General features: G+C 39.8%; 1 protein-coding gene across 1 annotated transcript in view; it reads right to left on the bottom strand.

Moving 5' to 3' along the window:
- LOC122804163 (myoglobin-like) overlaps positions 1 to 16,762 on the bottom strand; it is a 35,169-nt gene that overhangs the window by 9,737 nt on the left and 8,670 nt on the right. The window contains exon 2 of the mRNA XM_044073853.1: positions 146 to 368. Within this exon, the coding sequence (XP_043929788.1) occupies positions 146 to 368 (223 nt within the window). The remainder of the gene's footprint in view (positions 1 to 145; positions 369 to 16,762) is intronic.

Raw genomic sequence — 16,762 nt, 5'->3', positions numbered from 1 at the left:
CTTATAATTCATTTAAAAATAGAGAATGGATTATGTATTATATTACATAATTACTGTTCAGTGTTACTAGAAGATAGGTAATGAATTGTACCATATAATTACTGTTCAGTTTTACCAACAATATTTAATGATCACGACTGCTTACATCAAAGTTTTCAAGGTGAATCTTATGCTTGTTGGCATGTGAGTCAGCCATTGAACGTAAGTCTCCTTCAACATTGCCTTTCAGCTTCACCAGTTTTCCCAAGGCAGTAAAGACAGTATTGCCATGTTTTCGGATATCTTCATTGCTTCTCATCTCTGCTTCAGTAGTAAGGTGACGAAACTTAGGAAAGTACTCCAGTGTTGATTTATGATTCACAAACATGCTGAAAGAATGAAATATGAAATATGTGTTAAAATAAAGACAAGACAGCCAAAAATAAAAATATTGCCACAGATACTGTGGTACACAACACAAGCACAGAAAACTTTTCTTGCAATCTTTTCATGTAATGGGTGTGCTTCATTTGCTGTTAAAATAAGGACTAAAGTAGGACCTCCCGATGAACACATTTTTCCAAAATGCATTCACAAAAAGAGCTACTTGACATCTTGAATCATATTTTAGCAATGACTCTCCAGAGTAAGCTGAAAGGTACACACTTTATTGTGTTACTACTACATTTGTCTTTCTCCACTGTTTTGAACCCAGAATTACTCAGTTATCAACTGTCTTTCCTAATGAACATCGATATTTTTTAGGATAGAAAGTGTCTTTTCTACAATAAAACCTGCTACAGACTGTCACAAAATAAGGTTAGTTAGTTAGTTAGTTAATCTGTTTCACTTTGTTAACAAAAATAGTAAGATTGTTCAGCCACTTTCAGCCCCAAGAGATGCAAGACTAAAACAACAAGTTAGTTATTTACTTTGTTCCACTTTTTTAATAAATGAACTGGTCCAAAGCCTTTCAGAGTTCATAGAGTTCATAGATTAGTACTAGGCTAACTGCCCTTCTGGGGCATTTTAAGCCTAGCCAATTACCCCATGTGAGAATCAAACCCTGTATCTTATGTCTGTAAGTAAACACCTTAACCATTATGCTAATTTCCCACCCTTTCAGCCCAAAGGGATGCAAAACCAGAACCAAGTCAGCTCTCAACCAAACATTGCCCATGGCTAACTTTATTAAAACTTCAGGTCAAAGCAATGCACCAGTTTTGACAGCAGTCTTTCTCAACATGCTCTGTTCACATGACCAGAAAGAACCATTTAAATATGTGTACCATTCTTTTAAAATGCAACCATCAAAATATTTTATTAAATAAATAAGTATAGATAGATAGACAGATAATGAATATTGTCAATATGAAAATAAAAATAAAAATCACATTAAGTACTCTATTAATTTGTGTATTCATTAAGACCAGGAAAAACAACAAATTCAATCATTATGACTATCCAAAAACATTTTTTCTTAGAAAGTATGACACTCCAACTTAATTTGTTTAAACCATTACCCACAATTTTGTTTGTCTTTTTGAACTGCCAGGATGTCTTTCGCACATAAAAAAAACAGAACAATTAATGCGGAGATATAATACCCATCAGAGTCACAAGTGGTGAACCTCCTGTGTTCATTAACAACTGGTATGTTAGCCATCATAAATTCCTTACCTTATATGCAGAAGGATGGCCACATGGACAGCGACCTCTAATTATTATCCCATCAAGCTACCGCTGTCATTCCCCAACTTCCTCAATTCTGTTAATGGACCTTTTATAATGGTTGAGCTTATTACCAATAGTTTTACTTTGTCTATAAAATTACACCTCAGTGGTAAAATGGCTGTTAACCCACACTCAGCCCATAAAACATCCCAATATTCTTGGATGATATCCTGGAATGATCTGATATTGCAAAATGGTGTAATAAAATGCATTTTCCCTCATGAATCTGTCTCTTTATCAGAATATGCAAAGTGTTCTTCCCAACCTTGATTGCAGCTTTTTGTTGAGCTTTAAAAACTGCACCACTATCATAGCCCTTTAACAAAAATATGTTGGTCAAATCTGGAAGAAAAACAATGATAGTTATCCTAAGAGGAACAAATCCTCTTAATCCTGTAATATAGAGACAAGGGAGCAATACTAATTACATGATATGGTTCTTATGGGATTCCTTTCAACAAGGTGAAGTGTTTATTGTACCATCAGATTTTTTTTCTTTACTGAAATATCTACTAAAGAAATCTTCACCAAATCATAACTTCGACCAAATGAGAGACCACTTATTATCATTATGATATTGAACAAATTCAAACAAGAATTCCAAATCAGATTTCCAAACCATCCAACAATCATTAAAATATCTATGCCAAATATCCATGGCATAGATATAGATATTGTGTCTGGTATCATAAATGAGTAATTCTTCCACACATCCCATAAAAAGGTTTGCATAAATAGGGACAAATTATGCCCCCATTGCCTTGCCCCTCAACAGCAGATAACATTCCTGATCAAAATAAGAAAATCATTTTTGATTAGTACATGCTCAGTGAGGTATCAAAGAAAAGTTTTAAAACCCACCAAAAGTTGATTTTATTTAGCCAACAAAACAAAGTTGATAACCTAGCCCAATGGAGAATGTTAGTATCCGTGGCCTTTACATACAGAGTACACATGTACCAGCCCATATCTATGTGAGTAACCTATAAAATCTGCAAACATTGAGTTACATCCAAAATCCTTGAATGAACAACAGATAGAAGTGATTTTAAATAACAGGTAAAAAATTGAAAGGTGTTCAATAAGAGAGCCATAACTACAGATAATTGGTCAGCCTGGGGGGTGGGGTCTGATGCAGTATTTTTTTTTTTATTTTAGGCAACATGTACAAGTGTTGCATCTATGGATCTTCCACAGTAAGGTAAAACAAAGCACTTTTGGTAATAATACAATGCTCCAATGCTAAATTTAAAAAATTGTGAATTGTGAAAGCACTTTTCATTTGTATTTACAGAAATCCCATACCACCATTGCCCAACTTTATCTGCACTGTTAATGGCTAATTTCCTACTCTGACTCAGCTTGTCCAAGGCTTATTGTTTTTTTTTAAGTTAATGTAGTATGGCCTGATATATTGTATTTAAAATTAAAGTATAATTCCCTTAACACTATTTTTTCAAAAGCTGCCACATATTTATTAACCTGGGACTGAAAACTGGAGGATTTAAATCTAAAAGCAGCCTTCTCAGTTTTTCTTTTACTTAAAAAAATAAATTTAAATTCAGTTAATAGCAAACAGCTTTAAAATCCTGAACCAAGGTAATTTCAGAAACAGGAGCAGTAGGAATACAATTAACCCTTTATTTAACACAGACATTTCTTCATCAGACAAGAAAACAGAAGAAATGTTGTGAATGATAACATTCATGTTTGAATTTGTCCCATTAGTTGTTGTAAAATCTCAAAGGTCCCTTGTCTTCCTACGATGTTTGCACCCAGCCCAGAATTATTCAATGTGATCAACTGTCTATTCTAATGAACATCATTTTTTTAGGACAAAAAGTGTCTTTTCTGCAGTAAAACCTACCACAGTCTATCACAAAATAAGTTTAGTTAGTTTGTCAGTTAATCTGTTGCATTTTGTTAACCAGGTAAGTGAGCAGGCCCAAGTTCTGTTTTCAGCCCAGCCACAACCCTAACCAACAGACAAAAGTACTATAAAGAGGAAAAAAAACACAAGAATACAATTTGTGAAGAAATGCATTACAAGGAAATCATGTTGTAGCACAATTGCAGCATTAGTTCTGTAAAGGCAACATCTTATTAATTGTATAATATTAAATAATTGCTGCCTGCTCTAGTTATAGCATACACAACTGTATTATAGTGTATAACATTTTCTGGTACATTTCCATTATCGGGGCAACACATGTAAGGTGCATTGATGGATAGATCTAGCCTTGAAATTGCAAGGTGGACCACTTGCTGGTACTGACTAATATAAAAAGGGTTTGTCAAGGTCACAGATTTCAGAAAAGGACAGCCTTTGTCATATGAAGCTCTTTCCTCCTACCCCTTTCTGTTTTTCTTCACCAATAATTTCTGGGCTTTTCAGCCTTTTTTTTTTACCATGGCTCACTTCTTGGTTTTGTAGACACTGTACCACTGTAGAAAGAACTCCTGTTAATATATAAATACGGTGTGAATGAGCGACGTTATTTTTGGGAAAAATAAGGAAGTGCTCCTCTTTACGCTCATCAGATGATTTGTAAGGGAATAAACTCCCAGCAGTTTAGTAAGCCAAACTATCCCCCACAGGCAGCACTGAGTTCAGATCTCCCCATTGTCATTGTGTGCTTGTTGACAGATATACCTCCCAGCATTTCAAATCTTAACATGGTGACCATTACAAATCAGCTAAGAGTCGGAAAGAGGAGCACTTACATATTTCCCCACAAAATCACATTGGTCATTCACACTGTATTTCGGAATTAACAGGGGATCTTTGTACAACAGTCTGTATAAGCGTCAGTGACTTGTCCGCAAAGCAGTAACACTCCCACAACAAATCCAAACTGAAAATCACCAAACCCTCGGAAATTAAGCAGCGGTTAGTTGCAAGGAAACATCAGTACTACGATGACAACAAATTTGCCAGGAAAAGAATAGTATCGTGAGGAAGAACAGAAAATTAAACCCAGAAAAAATTAAGTGGCGGTGAGTGCCCATGAAGTGCACATTTTGCTTGTTGTCCCATTAATGGAAAAGTACCCATTTTCTTTACAGAGCACAGTGCAAGAAAAAAACAGCAAATCTGGAACAATATGTCATACCTTGCAAACAATAAACACTGCATTTTACACGAACTTCAGGACGAACTGGCTCCCATCTAAGCACCATTCAATCACAGCCTCACATCAGGCTTTGTACCCACTGAATGGCACACAGCAACAGTTATCCCACTCCACAAAGGGGGAGCCACCACTGATCCCGGGAACTATCACCCTATTAGCCTGACAAGCCTGGTCTACAAGGCCATGGAACGTATTATCATGGAAGTCATAAATAAAGACATTGGTAACATCCAAACTCTGGACCCCACCCAGTTCGGGTTTGTGAAAGGCAGATCATACTTCCTGATCCTGATCAACTTCTTTGAGGCAGTCACCAAAGCTATAGATGAGGGTAAGGTGGTTCACACAGTCTATCTTGACCTCTCCAAGGCTTTCGATACCATCCCCCATTCTGGTATTATAGCTAAACTCACTAAACTAGGTATAAAAACATACATCACAAGATGGGTTGCCAACTGGCTCACTGACAGAACCCACACTGTAAAAGTTGCAGACTCCAAATCTGACTTCAAAGCAGTGACAAGTGGAGTACCACAGGGTTCAGTCCTGGGATCTCTCCTGTTTGATATCTACTTCTCTGAAGTACAGGCTAACACAGAAGGCCTCTGGCTAATGAAGTTCACAGATGACTGCAAACTAGGAACCATAGTCAAGTCCACAAATGATGTGGACATCCTACAGAAGGGCTTCACTGAGACAGATGCCTGCTCAGTGCCAAAAAGTGCATTTTCATCCCCTTTAGTAAAAACACTGTACTCATGAACTACCACATGAGCAGCAGTCTACTTAACACTGACTGTGTGATAAGAGACCTTGGGACCCAGGTGGACAGTAGTCGCTCCTTTGATAATCACATCGCCATAGTAGTCAGGAAGTCCTTCTACGTGGCACACCTCATCACAAAAGGGTTCTCATCCAGGAAAAAAGAGGTCATTTTTCCCCTCTACTCGACACTCATTAGACCCATTATAGAGTACAATGCCCCTTTTGGAATGCACCTCACAAGACATCTGCAGCAGCTGGAAAGGCCACAGAAGTGCCTCACAAAGAAGATTACTGGCCTCAAACAGATGCACTACACTGACAGTTTCAAAAAACACCAGCATATCTATAGCATATCACCTACTCCGAGGTGATCTCTGCCTAACATATAAAGCTATATCAAACCCACAGCTGTTGGACATGCTACACCTAAAGAAATCCCAATCCCTCTGAGCTACACACTCTAGGGACCTAAACCTTGCCACCACAATAAACAGGACATGCTGGAGGGATAGATTCCTGTCCCAGAGACTTCCCATACTCTGGAACAAGCTACCCATCTATGTCAAGCAAAGTTCCTCATTAGCACTCTTCAAGAAAAATTTTGATGAGTGGATGGGAAATAGGAAATACACCCTGGGGATCACTTCTGTGGCTCTTCTCAACAGTGGCACAGGAAAATAACTTTCTTGGGTGGCGTAAGCCAGGGAACCTTGCTGGCTAGGCTTAGTTAGGCCCTTGGACCAATAGCCTAGTACCTACCTATGAACCTATAAACATTCAAAATATATTAAGCATGGCCTACTAAAGTACTTAGATAGCAAAAATAAGGTGTCAGTTTCCTGACCTTACTTAATTCCTCTTTATAATGTTTAACTTCCCTCTCCTGCATATTTCTGCACTATATATTGTAACATTTTACTCACTGATGAAGAGGTGTCTATTATTAAACATTGTTTTTATTTTTTTTTTAGATTACTTACAATGTTAACTATGCAGTTTTACACCCAAGACAGATATCAGTCACTGGGCAACACAGGGGCTCAGCCATAATTTCTGTGTGACATACTACCAGGGTCTATGTTTCAGTCTTGAGTGCTAATTGCTGTCTGCATGTAATCTGCATGTCCCCTCCATGTTTGCATAGATTTTCTCTGGGTAAGCTGCTTTCCTCAGAAAAAAACATACTAGATCATTGTTGACCACTTCTGTTTATTGCAATGTGAATCAACAATGAAGGTATTCATTATTAAGTGAAAAGGTAGGGTTCAAACTCTGCAGACCACTTGTATTACAGCAGTGACTGTAATATAACTGGCTTTCCGCTTACGAGACTTACAAGTTTTGCCATTTGTATTCCATGCAATAGATGCAGGCTTATTTTCACTTATTGAAAACAATTAAAAAAACAACCATCCACAGCCATAGCTAAAACCAAGAAAGTAGTTTATTCAGACAAAACCACCAGATAAAAGTAGATAAAAATCAGGTTAGGACTTTCGTGCAGTTCTCTGTACTTCATCAGGCCGTACAATACAGAAGGAATGAAGCTCTCTTTTATATAAAAAATGGAATCAATCGGTCAATTAAATTAAACAGCCGATAAGAAAAAGAACAAAGTTAATGAGGCAACTTAAGGCTAGAAATTATTACAAACACAAGAAAAGAGTAGAACTGTAATCCACCACGAAAAACCAGGAACTGATACACCTCTTAACCAAAAACCTTTTATTTACACACTAAATCAATTCTCTTAGCTCCTTGGCTAAAAAATAGCCTTTACATAGTCTGTAACTCTGTGACATGTCCTATGCTAATAATGACTTACACAGTTAGCATCAGTTGTTGTCAAACTCTCTGTTAGTTGCAGTGTGAGTAAGCAATGAATGCGTTGATTATAATTTAGAGATCCATAATATATTTATATGAGATGTAACTGGGGGACAGTAGAATTTTATTGCAAAACATGTCTTGCATATGCTAGGCACTATGAAAGAACAGCTACACAAGCATGCTAGCTTTTCATGTGTTCACATGTTCATAGGTGAGTACTCAGCTTACGACAAGTAGAGCCCTTATAAGCCTAACCATGCAACCCAAATGTCACCCACAAATTTGATTTATATAGGGGGTGATTTACTGACTGCCTCTGTCCATCAGAGACATAGACAGCAGACCAGGGGGAATTTCCACCTACCCATCTATTGGTCCTTGTAGGGTTAGAGAGGAACCCTGCTCACATGGATGGGGAGCCTGATCCAGAGAAAGGGAATTCTCTGAGAAACATATCTGTCTCTCTAACATGTCCTATTTAGCTCACAAGCAAAATGTAAGTATTTTAATCTAGTAGTTCTGATGCTGTTTGTTTTGTGGATGTGCAAATGGTTTATTAAAACAGGGTCCAGGGATGCCTTGTACGCCAGTCAAAGATCACCTCTCAGAAGTCTGTATGATACCCAGTAAAGACAGAGGGCTTTCAGGAGATTAGCACAAGACAGTGTGTTACTCCCTGTATTCTTTTGTAAGAAACCTTTGTGGACGTTGCAGTTGCTCCATGTTTCTGATCAGATACATACTGAAAGGGGCATTATACTCTATGATGGGTCTGATGAGGGATGCCTACAGTGGTACAATGACCCCCTCTGCACCTAGATGCCATACCTTTACTTATAATTTGAGGAAAATGGGGTGATGCACAAAACCAACCACTGGGGATGCACAAGCCAGTGCATTTCTTTGTGCTGGTCCCAAGCCCGGATAAATGGGGAGGGTTGCGTCAGGAAGGGCATCCGGCGTAAAACTTTGCCAAATCATTTCATGCAATCACCAGTAAATATTTCCATACCGGATCGGTCAAGGCCCGGGTTAACAACGACCACCACCAGTACTGTTAGCCAACAGGGTACTGGCGGAAATTGGGCTACTGTTGGCCAAAGGAGGAGAAGAGGCAGAAGGCATGGCCGAAGGCAGGAAGAGAGGAGAAAGGCTAGGACTGTGGTAGTGGGGGTTGGAACTTTGAATGTTGGCAGTATGACTGGTATAGGGAGAGAGCTAGCTGATATGATGGACAGAAGGAAGGTGGATATATTGTGTGTGCAAGAGAACAGATGGAAGGGGAGTAAGGCTAGGTGTATCGGAGGTGGGTTCAAATTGTTTTATCATGGTGTGGATGGGAGGAGAAATGGCGTAGGAGTTATTCTGAAGGAACAGTATGCGAAGAGTGTTTTTGAGGTGAAAAGAGTGTCGGATAGAGTGATGTTTATAAAGCTGGAAATTGATGGTGTAATGATGAATGTTGTTAGTGCATATGCTCCACAAGTTGGGTGTGCAATGGATGAGAAAGAAAAATTTTGGAGTGAATTGGATGAAGTTATGATGACTGTACCTAAGGGTGAGAGAGTGGTGATTGGAGCAGATTTCAATGGGCATGTTGGTGAAGGGAACAGAGGGGATGAGGAAGTAATGGGTAGGTATGATGTTAAAGGAATGCAGAAGGTCAGATGATAGTGGATTTTGCTAAAAGGATGGACATGGCTTTGGTGAATACATATTTTAACAAGAGGGAGGAGCATAGGGTGACATACAAGAGTGGAGGAAGATGCACACAGGTGGATTATATCTTATGTAGGAGGGCCAGTTTGAAGGAGATTGGAGACTGTAAAGTGGTGACTGGAGAAAGTGTAGTTAGGCAGCATAGGATGGTGGTTTGTAGGATGACGTTGGTGATCAAGAAGAGGAGGAGGAGTGTGAGGGCAGCACCAAGGATCAAATGGTGGAAATTGAAAAAGGGTAATTGTGAGATGGAGTTCAGGGATGAGTTAAGACAGGCACTGTGTGGCAGTGAAGAGTTACCAAATAGCTGGGTAACTACAGCAGAGCTAGTAAATGAGATGGCTAGAAAGGTGCTTGGTATCACATCGGGACAGAGGAAGGACGACAAGGAGACATGGTGGTGGAATGAGGAAGTACAGAAGAGTATACAAGCAAAGAGGTTGGCAAAGAAGAAGTGGGATTGTCAGAGAGATGAAGAAAGTAGACAGGAGTATAAGGAGATGAGGTGCATGGCAAAGAGAGAGGGGCAAAGGCTAAGGATAAAGCATATGAAGAGTTGTGTGAAAGGTTGAACACTAAGGAGGGAGAAAAGGACCTGTACCGATTGGCTAGACAGAGGGACTGAGCTAGGAAAGATGTGCAGCAGGTAAAGGTGATAAAGGATAATGAGGGAAACATACTCACAAGTGAGGAGAGTGTGTCGAGGAGATGGAAAGAGTACTTTGAGGGGTTGATGATTGAAGAGAATGAGAGGGAGAGAAGGTTGGATGATGGAGGTATAGTGAATTATGAAGTACAATTGATTAGCAAGGAGGAAGTAAGGATAGCTATGAAGAGAATGAAGAATGGAAAGGCTGTTGGCCCAAATGACATACCTGTGGAAGCATGGAGATGTTTAGGTGAAATGGCAGTGGAGTTTTTAACCAGATTGTTTAATGAAATCTTAGAAAATGCCTGAGGAATGGAGAAAAGGTGTTTTGGTACTGATTTTTTAAGAATAAGGGTGATGTGCAGAGCTGTAGTAACTACAGAGGGATTAAACTGATTAGTCACAGTATGAAGTTATGGGACAGAGTAATGGAAGCTAGGTTAAGAAGGGACGTGATGATTAGTGAACAGCAGTATGGTTTCATGCCGGGAAAGAGCACTACAGATGCAATGTTTGCTCTGAGAGTGTTGATGGAGAAGTACAGAGAATGTCAGAAGGAGTTGCATTGTATTTTTGTAGACTTAGAAAAAGCATATGACAGGGTGCCTAGAGAGGAGTTGTGGTATTGTATGAGGAATTCAGGAGTGACAGAGAAGTATGTAAGAGTGGTACAGGATATGTACAAGGGTAGTGTGACAGCAGAGAGGCCTGCGGTGGGAGTGACAGATGCGTTTAAGGTGGAGGTGGAGTTACATCAAGGATCAGCTCTGAGCCCTTTCTTATTTGCAATGGTGATGGACAGGTTGACAGTTGAGATCAGACAGGAGTCCCCATGGACTATGATGTTTGCAGATGACATTGTGATCTGTAGTGAGAGTAGGGAACAGGTGGAGGACACCCTGGAGGGATGGAGATATGCTCTAGAGAGAAGAGGAATGAAGGTCAGCAGGACTAAGACAGAATATATGTGCGTGAATGAGAGGGAGGATAGAGGAATGGTGAGGATGAAAGGAGTAGAGGTGGCGAAGGTGGATGAGTTTAAATACTTAGGGTCAATAGTTCAGAGTAACGGTGAGTGTGGAAGAGAGGTGAAGAAGAGAGTACAGGCAGGATGGAGTGGGTGGAGAAGAGTGTCAGGAGTATTTGTGACAGACGAGTACCTGTAAGAGTGAAAGGGAAGGTCTACAAGAGGGTAGTGAGACCAGCTATGTTATATGGGTTGGAGACAGTGGCATTGACAAAAAGGCAGGAGCTTGAGCTGGATGTGGCAGAGTTAAAGATGTTAAGATTTGCACTGGGTGTGACAAGGGTGGACAGGATTAGGAATAAGTATATTAGAGGGTCGGCCTAGGTTGGAAGGTTTGGAGACAAAGCCAGAGAGGCAAGATTACATTAGTTTGGACATGTGCTGAGGAGGGATGCTGAGTATATTGGGAAAAGATGCTAAGGATGAAGCTACCAGGTAAAAGGAAAAGAGGAAGGCCTAAGATAAGGTTTATGGATGTGGTGAGAGAGGACATGCAGGTGGTTGGTGTGACAGAGCAAGATGCAGAGGAGAGGAAGAAATGGAAACAAGTGATCCGCTGTGGCGACCCCTAATGGGAACAGCCGACAGAAGATGATGATGATCTTACTACGCTGGACACGTTACTCAAAGGCTAAGTTACTATCCACATGAGTTCCCAGATCCCTGACTAGTGAATCAACATTTAGGACTGTTTTAATGATGACATAGATACCCAGGGTATCTGAATCACAAAAGGTACTATAATACATTTCTTGGTAAAATGTTTTAAGCCATGGCTTTGGCACCAAGCATTTGTCTGTATTAGACCTTCCTGAAGGATGCTCATCTTGGGGGGATTCAATAATTGCTTCCAATTTGTAGTCATCTGCAAACTTGGTTAGCCATAGGCTCTGACATTGACTTTGATCTCTGAGAAATAGAGGCTAAGAGGAGTGGGCCTAGCACAGAGCCCTGAAGGACTCCACTGGTGAAAGGTCTCTTTGTAGAGGTGGCCCCATTGATCCTAACCTCTTGGATCCTATCCATGAGCCAGATAGCTATCTAGCCTGTTATAAAGGATTTATGCCTAGTTCTGTAAGTTTGCTGACAATGCCTGAGTAGGGTATTGTATCAGATGTTTTAGACAAATCTAAGTAGGCAATCTACACAGTGTTCCCCTCATCCACTATCTTAGTGACCTTTCCAAAGAAGCCTTTTAGATTCAGTAAGTATGACCTTCTTTTGACAAAACTAAACTGGGATGGATCCAGTGTCTGGAGGTCTCCAATATCCTTGATGATAATTTCCATGATTATTCTTTGTTAATAGGACTAGGCCGACTATGGGTCTGTAGTTTCCAGGACCTGCTGAGGTCCTCCATGATGAAAGGGAATGACCATTGCAGTCATCTATTTTCATGCTACAAAGCCTGTTTTAAGACTGTAGTTAAATAGTGACTCCAAGGGTCCTGCTAAATCATATCTTAGACTGTTCAGAAGGCATCCTGTGATGTTATCTGTGTCTGTTGAAGCTGTGTTCTTGCCTTTAGTGAGTGCAACCAGTACATGCTCCCTAGTTATATTTTGAGGAGTTATGTTTGAGGGTATTTCTTGGGGGATTTTTGGGGGTGAGATGGGGTAAAGTTGGAGCTGAATTTCTCAGCTAACAGGTCCGCTATATTACCACGCTCGGTGAATATGTCACAATTAACTGTCATGCCAGCTCAGCAATCTAATTTATGTGTTTGGACTGTTAAGTGTAGGATTACATTCTTAACGTTGGCAGCTCAAAGTTCAAATAACTTGCAATTTAACCTGATGGCCCATGTTCATTAAGTACTAGTAGTGAATCAGTTTGCAAGTGTGTTGGAAAGTGATTTATAGTCAACATATCCTTATGGACTAAAATATCATAATTAAAAATGTATATTACTTTGCTGTCCAATACCTGCACCCACACTCAAACATTGCTGCACAATATTTGTGATAAAGTAAAAATAATGGGGCAATATTCACTGAATAAATAATATCATTCAAAAATCTAAGTGGCTGACAGAATATTGTATGAGTTATGCTCCCTGAATCATAGCTCCTAGAATGGTTTCCACACTTGTTGATATTATGGCTGTTAGAGATTTTGTTTCACTCTTATTAAATGATTTCTCCTTCCCCTGAAGCTGGAATATAAGTATGCATGAGGGTTAAAGTCACCCATGTGTAGGGTTAGAGGGATTTTTTTTGTTTTATTTTGTCCACAGGTTGGTCAGGTACAATTTCAGGGAATGTATGTCATGTGCTATCATTACACTGAGGTTTCCTTTGAGAGCTTGTCATAGAAACTGTGACAACACTGTTCATCCAGAATGCAAGAAGGGTTCTAGTCCTCCCATGTTAAAAGGGTGCAAGCAGAGTTTCTGCACAGAATATTATGCAGTGCATAGTGCCCAGGTTTTCTAAGCATCTAGATTAGCACTCGAGTTATAATGCACATAGCATCAGCCACCACCCAGTGACCTTGTGTGACATAACATTTTAAATGCATTAAAGGTTTACTTCTTAATTTGTAATTACAAGCTGCCACATCCTTTCTCACTTCACTAGATGCACATGCTTCCTAATGAGCATGTGAAAGCATTGTGATCAACCTTCATAACTGTGACTACAGACTGTCAAAAATACTAGAATGTAAACAACAAAAAATCAGTGAAAAAAAAAAACAATTGCACCCCACCCTGCATCCTCACACCATTACTACTTACATAAAGCAACTATAACGTTGCCGCCCCTCAAGGACCAGAGAAATCTGGGCCATACTACAAGTTTTATCTTAAGATGCAAAACCCATTTTTTGAACATTTGTAATTGCACATAAGAGTGACAGCCACTTTTGTGTCACATACAATGCAGGAAAGTGAAGGAAAATGGGACGAGAATGCTGACTGGATATAACCAGCACCACAAGCATGGCTTGGTGTGTAGCAGAAGCAGGTCTGCTGTGGAATATAATGTATAGTAAGATGAAATGAAACACAGGAAAACCAAGCTAGTTTGGCATCTAATGTCCCTCCTCAGCTGCACCTACTCCCTATTGCACCCTCACCTTTCCATATCATCCTCGGTGTACCATTGTTATTTTCTTATCCTTTCTTTTCTCATAAGCAGGGAAATAACATAAATCCCCTTGCACATTTGACATTCATAGACTAAAGCATTACCCGCAATACATTCTGACTCCCATTTTCATACATATCCTGTTCCTTATTCTTGAGGGAGTTGAGAGTTATGCCTGCCATCCCCACCCCACAAACACACACACACACACACACTTACATGAATACATTCACAAACAACCCCCCCTGACACACACATACACACGCACACACACACACACACACACACACACACACACACACACACACACACACACACACGCACACACACACACACACACACACACACACCTACTCTACCTACCTCCTAACTAACTCCCCTCTGCAACAATCCAGGCAGACACACACACACACACACACACACACACACACACACACACACACACACACACACACACACACACACACACACACATTCACTCAAGACTACTCATACCTCTGAAGAGATGCACAGATGTTACCACACACATAGGCACACCAACAAACAACCCTATCACTACCTTTCTGTGAGACTCCCCAACACTTACTTGCAATATCTCCCACTAAAAGTGATAGATAATACAGCATCATGCCTTGGCCATGCTAATTTATGCACACAAGCAATAGTGTAAATCCTTTCTCGCATGCATTGCTGGGGGAGAACACATGGAAAATTAGTGCAGGCTGCTCCCCTGGAAAATCTCATTGGCATTTAGCCTGACCATGGAGAAAATCCAATGCAGTGATTCTGCTGACCATATTGAATCACCGTGGGTAACCTGTGAATGAATCAGAAAAGGGTTACTGCCATTACTTTTCCATCCATTCATCAGACCTATCATTGACTACAATGCCCTCATTAGTATGCACCTAACGAGGAACATGCAGAATTGGAACATAGACAGAGGTACTCCACTAAAAGAATACAGGGTATAAGTAACATGTCTGAAGCAGACCCCCTCAAAGCCCTATCCCTGTATTCTGTCTCCTAAAGTTGTTGAGGGGAGATGTATGCCTAGCATACAAAGCATTGTCAGAGCCCACCTTGATGGACCTCCTTCATATTCAAAAATCAAAGAGCACCAGAATTACCCATTCTAAAAACTTAAACCTTACTTGTGATATAAACATGACCTTCTGGAGAGGCAGGTATGTATCCCAGAGACTACACCTTCTCTGGAACAGGATCTATATCCATGTGAAGCAGAGATCATCCCTAACCCAATTCAATTGTAACTTGGACAATTGGGTGATGAACAGGAAATTCATCCCTGGTTTGGCACCTCTGTCTGCAGTGGAAACAGGCAACCTGTAAATGATTAATTTCCTAAGCCCCTACTTATAAATGTTTCCTCTCCCAAGCCTCTGCTTACACTTATCAAGGATACCAGAACTGGGTCTATATTATATTCTCGACAGCTGACAATATCGAAGCTGATATTGTCAATACAAGAATAGAGAAAGCGGAGAACATCGAATGTGTAAACGGAAATCTCCATAAGGGGAGATTTCCATTTACTGCAATGTAGTGTGGTCTCGGAGTTGGTATATTTAAGTAGCGGGGGTGTGGGGGGGCACACTGCGGATTGCAAGGAGTTTTTAATAATGTTAATTATATGATGAAGAGATCGGGAGCTTTGGAAAAATTCCAACTTATTTCTCATGGACATGCCTTAGAACTGACTTCAGACACATGTTGACCTCTTCTAAGGTCTTCTCAAAGAATTTTAATGTTAGATTGAAGTTTAGCAGATACAATTTATACATTCATGAGAAAAGTATGATTTGTTGGTATTTCTCTCAGTACCTGTTCAATTAATTTTGCAAATATTATTAGTGACAGTGAATGAGGACAGGAAGCATAGATAGTTGTGCGGTCAATGTACGTTTTTAGGTAACTTTGACCAGCAAGTTTATTACCTTCTTCCCAGCAGCTACTCTGAGTATTAAACATCCTAGGCAGGTGTGATTAGTTCTGTTGACTGTACTTTATTAATGAACTTTTTAGTTTTGTTTCTGAAATGACAGAAATAGCTTTACCTCTAATAGGCCTGCAGCACTTTAAATGGTGGTCAATGCATATTTTTTGAACAAGAGGTTCTTTTTCTTTTCACTGTAATACAAGCTGTGGGTTTGTTACCAGTCCTTCTGGTAACAACAACATAGTACTTTTTTCTGCAGTGGGAGAATATGTACTGCAGGACAGCACTAGAATCGTTTTATTTTCTGAATCACATAGTACTACTTCCTGTGTGAGTAACCTCCACATCAACATTTCCTTGACTACTAGGGACATTTTTTAAGTTGAACACTATAGTATTTGATTGTTAGATGAGCCTCTGAATCTAGCATGTATATTTTCAACATTGCATCAGTCTTAATGAATATTTGGAACATCTGAACCAGAAGAAATAGTACAAAACCACATAGCTAGAGGTACCAGAGAATTTCTTCACATATGCTAAAAATTATGTGTTGAATAACTATTACCTGAAGTTAAGTCAGTTGATTTTATGGATCACTGCAGAGGTAGGTAACAAATGTAAGAATGTTACATTACATATCTTTTATCTCTTGGAGTCTTTCAATATCCTGCAAGACTGCTTTGATTGCTTTCTCATTCACTTGTTCAGACATGGACATTCTCATTAACTCGCGCATCCTGAGAGGCTACTGCACCATTTCTACCTGACAAATATCTTAACTGCTGGGATTCCTTTTCCAACTCTGCTTTCTTAACAACTGAATTCCCTCACACGAGATGCACTATTATTTCGTGGTACCTGATAACCCTCTCC

The sequence above is a fragment of the Protopterus annectens genome, chromosome 6.part0 (assembly GCF_019279795.1).
Source record: "Protopterus annectens isolate FY-2018-M chromosome 6.part0, PAN1.0, whole genome shotgun sequence".
Taxonomy (NCBI): Eukaryota; Metazoa; Chordata; order Ceratodontiformes; family Protopteridae; genus Protopterus; species Protopterus annectens.
This window is presented reverse-complemented; position numbering and strand designations above follow the sequence as displayed.